This window comes from Crocuta crocuta, unplaced genomic scaffold, assembly GCF_008692635.1.
Source record: "Crocuta crocuta isolate KB4526 unplaced genomic scaffold, BGI_CrCroc_1.0 scaffold193, whole genome shotgun sequence".
Lineage (NCBI taxonomy): Eukaryota > Metazoa > Chordata > Mammalia > Carnivora > Hyaenidae > Crocuta > Crocuta crocuta.
Genome location: NW_027529624.1, coordinates 5,912,951 through 5,923,457, shown reverse-complemented (window position 1 = coordinate 5,923,457; position 10,507 = coordinate 5,912,951). Strand labels below are relative to the sequence as shown.

At 55.8% G+C, this 10,507-nt stretch overlaps 1 protein-coding gene across 1 annotated transcript in view; it reads left to right on the top strand.

Annotated features, from left to right (window-relative positions):
• Positions 1-4,315, top strand: part of MYH9 (myosin heavy chain 9) — a 58,214-nt gene extending 53,899 nt beyond the window's left edge. The window contains exons 34-40 of the mRNA XM_077762058.1: positions 82-210; positions 1,189-1,277; positions 1,368-1,491; positions 1,767-1,975; positions 2,438-2,546; positions 2,651-2,823; positions 4,028-4,315. Of these exons, the coding sequence (XP_077618184.1) occupies positions 82-210; positions 1,189-1,277; positions 1,368-1,491; positions 1,767-1,975; positions 2,438-2,546; positions 2,651-2,823; positions 4,028-4,145 (951 nt within the window). The 3' untranslated portion in view covers positions 4,146-4,315. The remainder of the gene's footprint in view (positions 1-81; positions 211-1,188; positions 1,278-1,367; positions 1,492-1,766; positions 1,976-2,437; positions 2,547-2,650; positions 2,824-4,027) is intronic.
• Positions 4,316-10,507: the final 6,192 nt, after the last annotated feature.

Below are 10,507 nucleotides of genomic sequence, written 5' to 3'. Positions count from 1 at the left end.
GGTGCCTGGGGGGTGGGGGGAGGGTCCCTGGGAGGGGTGGAGGCCATGCCGGTGGTGCCAAGCCTCTCCTGCCCGCCCCAGGCCCAGATGAAGGACTATGTGCGGGAGCTGGAAGACACGCGCGCCTCCCGAGAGGAGATCCTGGCGCAGGCCAAGGAGAACGAGAAGAAGCTGAAGAGCATGGAGGCGGAGATGATCCAGCTGCAGGAGGTGGGCGGGGCCCGAGCAGGGCTTCAGCACTGGGGGGGCGGAGCCAGCTGAGCTCTGTGGGAGGCGGGGTGTGCTGCCTTTGGCCGGCAGGGGGCAGTGGAGGGCCTCCCTCCACCCACCCACCCACCCAGCCAGCCTGGGCCTCCCGGAGCTGCTGGCAAGCAACTAGCCCAACTCCAGCCATGGGGTGGGGATGGGGGTGGGGGTGGCTCTCGCTTTATGAAAGAATTCCCCGCGGGGTTTCATTAAGTAGCAAGGCTCCCTGCTGTGATTAAAACGTGTGTGAATTAAATTAGTCACCATTTGGGGCCGGCTCCCTTGAATGAAATGAAGCTTAGAGGTAATCATCGCCTCCTGCTGGGAGTTGGCGCCTGGCAAGGAGGGTCCTCCAATACTCCTGCAGTGCGTGTGCCCCCTCAACCCCTGCCCTGTCCGTCACACCTGAGGGGCCTATTGCGAAAGCCTTCCCTCGGCCCTAGGCAGTCTCCGGTAGCATGAGCTGGCTGGTACCCGGTGCCCCTTCCTGGGCCTGGGGTCATCCTCCCTCTGAGGTCGCGTGTGGGTCTCTGGTGAGGCTTTCAGAGCTCACCTGGCATTCGGAGCTCATGCTCTCACCCTAATCACATCCCTGCCTTAGCCCCCCAACTTCTGTTCTCCCCAGAACACAGAGAGACCAGCCATATCGCAGGACAGTTTTCCACTTCCATCCCCAGCATATGGTTCGGTTTCTAACACTTAAATATAGGGGCTTTGCAAACATGTGGTGCCTAAGCGATGGTCTCAGAGGAAGGAATTAGCCCTTTGAGCCAGAGGCGCTCATGAAGAAGGGCTTCCTGGAGGAGGCAGGCCTGGGGAGGGGGTCCAGAGGAAGGGCCAGGGATTCCAGGAGCGCAGCGCTTGCAGAGCACCAGGAATGGGAGAGGGGGCTCGCGGGGCTTTGGGCTGTCCCAGGAGGTCACGACTGGGTTCCCGTGGCAGGAACTGGCAGCCGCCGAGCGTGCCAAGCGCCAGGCCCAGCAGGAGCGGGACGAGTTGGCGGACGAGATCGCCAACAGCAGCGGCAAAGGGTGAGCCGTGGCGAGGCGTGTCCGGCAGAGGGCGGGGGGTGCCCTTCCTCTGGGACAGGCCCCTTCTCACGTCTCCCTGCCCTCACCCAGAGCCCTGGCCTTGGAGGAGAAGCGGCGCCTGGAGGCCCGCATCGCCCAGCTGGAGGAGGAGCTGGAGGAGGAGCAGGGCAACACAGAGCTGGTGAACGACCGGCTCAAGAAGGCGAACCTGCAGGTGGGCGGGGCTGGGGCTGCCCGGGGAGCTCCTTCCATCCGAGGCTCCACTGCTCCCAGACTCTTCCCAGATGGAAGCTGGCTTCCGCGGAGCACCCGCGGTGCTTAGGGGAGTGTGCCCGGGACCCTGGCTCTGGGGGAGGTCCCCCTTCCTGGGAGGACCCAGACCTCCGGGCCCCAGGGCCTGGTGTTATCAGGGCCATGCAGGACCCAGTGGCCCCACGTGTGCGCCAGAGCCCCCAGCCTTCCTCAGGTCACCGGCCCTCCTTCCCGCAGATCGACCAGATCAACACCGACCTGAACCTGGAGCGCAGCCACGCCCAGAAAAACGAGAACGCGCGGCAGCAGCTGGAGCGCCAGAACAAGGAGCTCAAGGTCAAGTTGCAGGAGATGGAGGGAACCGTCAAGTCCAAATACAAAGCTTCTATCACCGCTCTCGAGGCCAAGATCGCACAGCTGGAGGAGCAGCTGGACAACGAGACCAAGTAGGTTCCCCCGCTTGTCACCTGCAACGACTCCCAGGCCCCACTGGAGCCTCACGGGGCCTGAGTAGGAGCCCAAGGGCCGCCTCCACAGCTGGGGGGCAGGGGCTTGACCGCGGTCTCTGGGGGCCGAATCAGACAGAAGTGGGGGTGCCTGTGAGCTCAGCAAGAAAGGCTTCCTTGGAGCTACTGGGGGGGCCCACATCTCAATTCCCTTTTCCTGGCTACACATATGCCCTTTGAGCTATGTCCCCTCCCTCCCTGAGCCTGTTTCCTCGGCCGTGAAGCAGGGTTGGTTGTAGCGCCTCCCACAGGGGACCCAGGTCATTGTGGGTGTTCGGTGGGATGGCCTCCCTGTGGGGGAAGTGCCTGCGAGGCCCTGGAACAGGCCGCCCAGCTGGTGGCGTGCAGCCGGAGCCTCTAAGGGGGGTAGTGTCCCTTAGCCACCCTGTCTGTGCCTCGCAGGGAGCGCCAGGCGGCCTGCAAGCAAGTGCGTCGGGCCGAGAAGAAGCTCAAGGACGTGTTGCTGCAGGTGGATGACGAGCGGAGGAACGCTGAGCAGTTTAAGGACCAGGTGCGTTTGCACGCGGGGCCGCCCCACCGGCGGCCGGCGAGGGGTCCCCCAGGCCCCCCGCGCCAGAGCCCCTAACCAGGGCCACCGGCCACATGTCTCCGCAGGCCGACAAGGCGTCCACCCGCCTGAAGCAGCTCAAGCGGCAGCTGGAGGAGGCTGAGGAGGAGGCCCAGCGGGCCAACGCCTCCCGCCGGAAGCTGCAGCGCGAGCTAGAGGACGCCACCGAGACGGCCGACGCCATGAACCGCGAGGTCAGCTCCCTCAAGAACAAGCTCAGGTGAGTCCCGCCGCCCCGCCGCCGGCCTCTCTACTCCCGAAGGTGACGCGCTCCGAAGAGCGCGTTTCGGGAGATTCGGCTCCTGAAAACTGGTCCCGCTCGTCAACCAGACAGACGTCAGCGGGCAAGGAGCTCAGTGCTGACCGAGGCTCTCGCCCCCTGCCGGTGCCCGGCCTTTTGAATAAACCATGAACTCTGGGTAATTCGCTCCCGTCTCAGCTGAAAAACCTGTTCGAGTAGCCGCTCTAAACCTGACCAGAACGTTCCATGCTGCGTTATTTGCTTTAGAAGTTGCTGGAAGTGACCGGGCTGGTCCCCGGCACGTGCTAGGTGCCTCGTAAACGTTCGCTGAGCGAGTACCCTTTTCACGGAGGGCTGCCTTGTGTTTCTCCGGGAGCATTTTTTCTGCTCAAGAACGATCGGGTGGTGGGAGGCAGAAGGTCTCTTTCTCCAGCGTTCTCACTCTTTATCCCCTTTTTTCTTTTTCTTTTTTTTAATGTTTGTTTGAGAGAGAGAAACCGAGAGCAAACAAGGAAAGGGCAGAATCCGAAGCAGGTTCCAGGCTCTGAGCTGTCAGCACAGAACCCTTTGCGGGGCCCGAACTCTCGAGCCTGAGACCAGGACCTGAGTCAAAGTCAGCTGCTCAATGGACTGAGTCCCCAGGAGCCCCTCTTGCTTTAACGCTTAAAGGAGCTAGGGAGTGGTTGAGCTTCTGACTTTGCCTGGCGCCTGCTTTGGGTTCTGTGTCTGCCTCTCTCTCTCTCAACCCTTTCCTTGTTTGCTCTGTTTTTCTCTCTCAAAAATAAACATTAAGAAAACAAAAAAAACACCAGAGCAGCTGTTCTGGTCGGTACTTGATATTTTCTCACCCATGACCGGAAGGGAGTGTTGGTGTCTGTGTGCCACGTGGAGTTATTCTGTGTCTCTTGGCTTCCCTGTTTTGTACAACCTTTGAGCCCAGGGTGGCGTTTTGCAGAGGGCGACTCTCTCTGTTCTGGGCCTTCTTCCCTCTCAGCGCCAACATGGTGATGTTTTTTTTCACCAGTGTCTTGGGCTAAGGCGGGAGGCTGTATTCCCGAGGCTCCGTGTCGCTTCTCCCCGTGGGATGTTAGGGCCTAGTGTCCCTCTAAGGATTGCTTTGAAACGTGTGAGCTGACCTCGGCCACCCTGGCCGGCCCTGCTGACCCTGTGCCTCTGTCCCCAGGCGAGGGGACCTGCCGTTTGTCGTGCCCCGCCGGATGGCCCGGAAAGGTGCTGGCGACTGCTCGGACGAGGAGGTGGACGGCAAAGCCGACGGGGCTGAAGCCAAAGCTGCCGAGTAACCCCTCCTCCTGCTGCCCGAGACGGACGGACCGGCCGACAGACGACTCCCATCCCCTTCCCAGCCCCGCAGCACCCCCTCCACCTTCTTGGGACTGCTGTGACCGCGGCCTCCTCACCCGATCCCCTCAGGCCAGGGGACCTCAGGCCTGCCCCCCCGCCCACCCCCCAGNGGCCTAGGAACAGAGCACCCAGCAGGCTCTTTGGCCCCCCCCTTGCCAAAAAGCACCAGATGGCGAGGCAAGGCGGGCAGGCCACCGGGAATGGGCAGAGTTTTCTACGAATCTATTTTTNCCACTCGCCTGGGCCCTGGGTGATGGGGCAGGAGCAGGCCCAGGGATGCCACCCCTGTGCAGGGCACAGAATGCGAGGGGGGCGGGGAAGGAGGCCCGTTCCNAAGATGGAAAGGCCAGCGTGTGGCTTCTCCCAACATTCTTGGGGACCAAATATATTTAATGGTTAAGGGACTTGTCCCTAGTCTGACAGCCAGAGCATTGCAAAGGGCCAGTGGCCCTCCGGCGATCTCGCACCTACTCTAGGACTGGGGCCCGAGGGTAGATTTTCTGCAGCGGTGACTCCGTACGGTTTGGACATCTGCCATCCGCACCGATGTTTTTGAAAGGAAAAAAAAAACCAGTTTTCTTTTTTTTCCCCTTCTTATAATGATAACAATCCCAGGTCTTTATCACTGCCTCTCCTTTGGAGCCACATTTAGAAGAGAGTAGTTTGTCCTGCGCTGGTCTACACTGGCTGCTGAATTAATTCACCTGTGTTCCTGTTTTGTATATGCTGCATTTAGACTTCCTTATGGCAAAGAAGGCATTTTTTTTTTTTTTAAAGAAACAGACTCAACAAATCATGAAGATACACGAAAGCTAAGTATGCCTAAAATGCTCTGACTTCAGGTCCCAGTTGCTGTCACAAAGGAGTGAACGGAGCTCCCATCCCCACCCCTTTTTTATATAATAAAAGTGCCTTAGCATGTGTTACAGTTGTCACCACTACAGTTAGCTGGGTCACAGATGTTTTCCACTGAGCGTCACAATAAAGAGTACCATGTGCTACGAGCAACGTGTCTGCCGGCGTCTGTCTGCCACAGCGGGTGACTTGGAAGGAACTGTGCTTCCCTTCCACAGCGGGCACCTACTTGGGGCATCTTCTAGAGGCTTCTGGTAGCTCAGCCTGACGGAGGCCCAGGCTTGGGTTAGGGGTGGTGGTCGTGCGAGAGAGGGGAGATAGAAAGGCAGGCAGGGCCGGCGGCAAGGATGCTAACGGACTCCTAGAAGCCTCAGTCCGCTTCCGTTAATGAGTACCCTCTGTGTGCCCGACTGGGGACAGGGACACAGAGCCGGGTGCTAACTTCCTGGAGCTTCCGGGAGTAGTCAGACCATGCAAAGCCTGGCCTGTGGGGGGTTCATCCCAAGTTGTGTACAACCAGGACCGAGGGAGGCGGGGCCTAGGCCTGCCTGTGTGGGACGGGGGACTCTCCAAGGGACTTCTGGAACTTTCATCTGCTCCCTTGTCCCCTCATTGGTTCATTCGTTCTTTTACAAAGGCTGAGCACAACCCCAGCCCCCTGCTAGGTGCCTGGAGTAGGAGGGCAGTGAAAACAAGAGGGAGGGAGGGAGGGGGGTAGGGAAAAGGCGTTCCTTCGAGAAGGTCCATGGCCCCCACTTGGTCAGTGTGGGGACCCAAGTGGCCGCCCTGCACACCGGCATCCGGGGACCTCTGTTTAGTCGGCTCAGATGCCGAGGAAGGCTGTGAGCTTCAAGCGAGGACACTCATGCCACCCACTCCCGCAGCCCGTGGGAAGGAAGGGAGCGGCAGATGACAGCTGCGGGGTCCCCCGCCACCCAAGGGCTGGGGATACTCTTCCTCCTAGCTCAGCCCTTTCCTGGAGGGCCCAGGGGAGAACTTGCCTCTGCAGCTCCCGGGGCTCCCGGCGGCCCTCCAGTCTCTGCTCCTGCCTTCCCCCCAGCTCCCTGTCGTGTCTCCTGTGTCTCTGCTGTAAGGACACTAGCCATCGGATTCAGGGCTCACCCAGCCAACCTGCGACAATCTCGGGATCTTTAACTTAGAGGCGTTGCAGAGCCCTAAGGTCTTTCCACATAAAGTCACAGTTCGGGGTTGCAGAGGTTAGGTCACGGACATATCTTTTGAGGGGACCCCCTCCCCTCTGCAACCCACTGCAGGACTCGGCAAATACCGCTTCTCCCTCCCCGCTGAGATCTGGGACTGGACTGCACTTTGTGCGGGGGGGGTGGGGGGGGAGTGCCGGAGCTGGGACCCACCTCTGCCCACAAGGGATGGGCAGTCCTGGGGTTGCCTGACGCACCCACCACGCAGAGGGGGAAGGAGGTTCACAGAGTGAAAGGGACAAGGAGGGAGTAAGGAGAAAAGGGACAGGGCAAAGGCGAAGGAGCTGTGATCAGGACGCTTCCTGCAGAAAAGCAAACTTCCACACGTGGGTGCTCTGGAGGGGACCCCGGCACAGCCGAAGGAGGTTGGAAGCGGCCTCCAAGGTCCTGTGTCTCTTTAGAGACTGATGACTCAGCCACAGAAAGGAAAGAACTATTTGTATTGGCAGCAACCTGGATGGAGTTCAAGGGGCGTTACTCTGGGTAAATTTTTTGAAAGCCAGTCTGTATGAATTCACTTGTGAAATATTCTCATAATGCCAAAATTAATGGGGGTGGAAGGCAGATCAGAGGTTGCCAGGAGCTAGGGACGTCCTGAGAAGCTGTCCCCTAAAGGGTCGGGACCAGGGAGCGCCGCAGCAGTGACAGAGCCGTCTCAAGTGGTGCGATGGTCACATGAACTGGACCTGCGATAACATGTCATAGGAGCATCTTTATGTCTAAATGAGTGTGTGCAGGAATGAGTGAAATTTGAGGGAAGTCGGCCAGCTAGTTCGCAGTGTCAGGGTCCGTTTGCTGGCTCTGATAATGACTGTGGTCACGTAAGGTGTCCCCATTGGGGAAGGTTACACAGGACTGTATTTTTTGTCTTGTGAGTCTGTAGTTGTTTTTCAGTCGGATTCGAGAGCTGGATGGGGTGAGGAGGAGCATCTGTGGGTAAAGAAGGGAAGCCACAGCCAGCTTCCTGGTCTGGGGAAAACGAAATCCTCGAAATCTGTTTCCTTGTCCGTATGCAGGGGTGATCAGGACAGCGGGCGTACGCGAGGGCATGCTGGGAAGACGGAAGGAGATCATGCAGGCACCTGACTGCTCTGTGCCTGACGTCCACAGCGAGAGCTCAGAAAATGTCAGTTCTTGGGTCGCCTGGCGGGGCTCAGTCGGTTAAGCCTCAGACTTCTGCTCCGGTCATGATCTCGTGGTTCATGGGTTGGAGACTCGCATCAGGCTCTGTGCTGACAGCTCCGAGCCTGGAGCCTGCTTCGGATTCTGTGTCTCCCTCTCTCTCTGCCCTCCCCTGCTTGTGTTCTGTCTCTCTCAAAAATAAAGAAACATTAAATAAAAAAATTTTTAAGAAAATATTAGTTCGTATTAATTGAGCACCTATCGTGTGCCAAGCACCATCCCCACTCTGCCTCTCTTTGTCCCCTCAGTACCATGTCAGGTATGTACTCTTCCTAAAAAGCAGGGAAACTGAGTCAAGCAGGGCTGCCAGATGCCCCATAGTTCTGCAGGTCACGGAAGGGAGGCCTGGACATGGCCGAGTTTGGGCCACGGCGCTCTGATGGAAGCACGTCAGGGCAGCCTTTGACACTGGGGCAGTTGTGGGTCATCTCCAGCTCAGACTGCCCAGCTTGCCACCCCACCCCCCTCAGCTTGAGATCTGAGATTCACATACCAAGATCTCCTGGTATGTGAAGTTTTGTGACTCATCTTGAGCCAACAGGGAGAATTTAGGGCCAGAAACTACATTTTTAGAATACTTGAGGGTTTTATGGATTTCTCTCCTTCTGGGTTGTCAGCCTTTAAAAATAAAGTAGCTATTTCACCAGCAATGGGTTCATTGGGGAACAGCGCCTTGGAACAGACCATGGCGAACCAATATGGAGAGACAAAGGGAAGGCAGCTCTTCCCACCTGTCTGGAGGACAGTGGGGAGGGTTGTTCAGCGGGAAAGAAGAAGTCAAGGTTGTGGCAGATTCTCATTGGCCATTGTGTCTAGGGAGGGAGGGAGCCTCCTTTTTCTTAAAAGCAGAGGATGAAATTCCTACATGAAGAGTGTCTCCCCACCCCCCCACCCCCAGTCCAGGGCACGCACCGCACCTTCCTGGAAGGCCCTGTCCCTCATATTCTCAGGGGGAAGGGAGGCTGCCCCCTTCCCCCCTGCTTGAGCAAGCCATCCCACCCATCCGAACCATAATTTTTTGTGAGGCAAGGCTAAGAAACGTTTTCATCGCGGAATACCATCATGTGTGGGAATGCTTTGCCAAGCTTATAAAGGGTCGGTGTTATTATTCTTCCACAAAGGTTGGGCTTTTTAAGGATTCCTTATTTTTTGTTTGTTTTTTGTTCCATTTTATGCTATTTATTAACTAGAGTCAAGTCTAGTTAATATACAGTGTTACATTCATTTCAGGTACACAATATGATTCAACAGTTCTTTATATTTCTCAGGACTCATCACGATAACTGTACTCTTTAATTTTTTATTTTTTTAAAGTTTCTTTATTTTGAGAGAGAGGGAGCATAGGAGAGGGACAGAGAAGGAGAAAGAGAAAGAGAGAATCCCAAGAATGCTCTGTGCTGTCAACACAGAGCCCAATGCAGGGCTCGAACTCATGAACCATGAGATCATGACCTGAGTCAAAGTCAAGAGCCAGACGCCCAACCCACTGAGCCACCCAGGTGCCCCTGTACTCTTTTCTTTCTTAATTAATTAACAAAAAAGTTTTAATTCCAGTAGACTTACCCTGCAGTGCTACATTGGTTTCCGGTGTCCAAGACAGTGACTCAGCAGCTCTGTACATGACGCACCCCTCACTGTGACAAGTGTGCCCTTCATCCCCCTCTGTCCCCATCCCCCGCCCGCCTCCCCTCCGCCACCGCCAGTGGGTTTTCTCTGTACTTAAGAGTCTGACTTAAATAAAAACTTGAAACATTAAAAAAAAAGTACTTTTTTGTCTCTTTTTTTTTTTCTTCGTTCATTTGTTTTGGGTCTTAAATTCAAGAGATGAATGAAATCGTATGCTATTTGTCTTCCTCTGACTGATTTCACTTAGCATCTAGATCCATCCGGGGCATGGGATGCTATTATTGGTTACATTTTAACCATTTTTAAGTGTCTGGTTCAGTGGCACTTAGCACTCACACGGTGTTGTGTGTCCAGCGCCACCGGCCATCTCCAGAATCTGTGTGACTTCCCCACCTGCAAGTCTGTCCCCATGAAGCGTGGGGTCCCCATCTCCCCTCCCCTAGCTGCTGTACTTTCCGTCTTTAGGAGTTTGGCTACGTTAGGATGCCACGTATCTCCTAGGACTAGAATCATACAGCTTTGGTCCTTCTGTGACTGGCTCTTCCCCGCACCCCCCCAATTTTTTTCATCGTGGTAAACTCTATAAAATATAAATATCAAATTTCCCATCTTAGCCCTTCTTAAGCAGACACTTCAGTCTTAAACACTTTCACTGTTGTATAACTGCATCACCATTGGTTTTGTTTGTTTGTTTTTGGGTTGTTGCTTTTTTTGTTTTGTTTTGTTTTTTGTTTTTTGCTTTTTTGTTTAATAGAGTGCCTGGTATAAGCTCTGATTGCCAAAGCATTCACTTCAAAGAGGGCTCTCTCCCTAAACACGGCTAGATAAGGTGCTGTGTCCTCCACGCAGAGGATTCTTTGTCTTAGAAGTCTTAGTTGAAGTTGATAACTGACCATCAGGCTGCTTGTTTTTTTTTCCTCCCAAGCTTTCTACTCACCAGTAAAGAGTGAGTCCATGGGGCGCCTGGGTGGCTTAGTTGGTTGAGTGTCTGACTCTTGATTTCGGCTCCGGTTATGATCCCAGGGTCGTGGGATCGAGCCCCACATTGGCTCCCTGCTGACAGCGNTGCACATGCACACACACTCTCCCAAAATAAACATCTAAGAAAAAGAGTGAGCCCACAAAACCCTGGGTCCCCCCTACCCTCAGCTCCGATCAAAGCAGAAGCCCAGGCTCTCATGCGCGCGCTCTCTACCTGTGAACTTGCTGCATGATCCCAATGTGCTCATCTTGTAAGTAATAAAGCCGCATTGTTTCAGTTTCCTCCCGGTCCTTGCTGCGGGCCACCTCGCAGGCCTAATGAGAACCAAACGGCCGTCCCCACCTCACATCGGTTATCAGTTAGACTGAGACCAGACACAAAATACCCGTCCGCCCGCATAGCTCTTTTCATCCTGCAAAACTGAAACTCTGCCCCC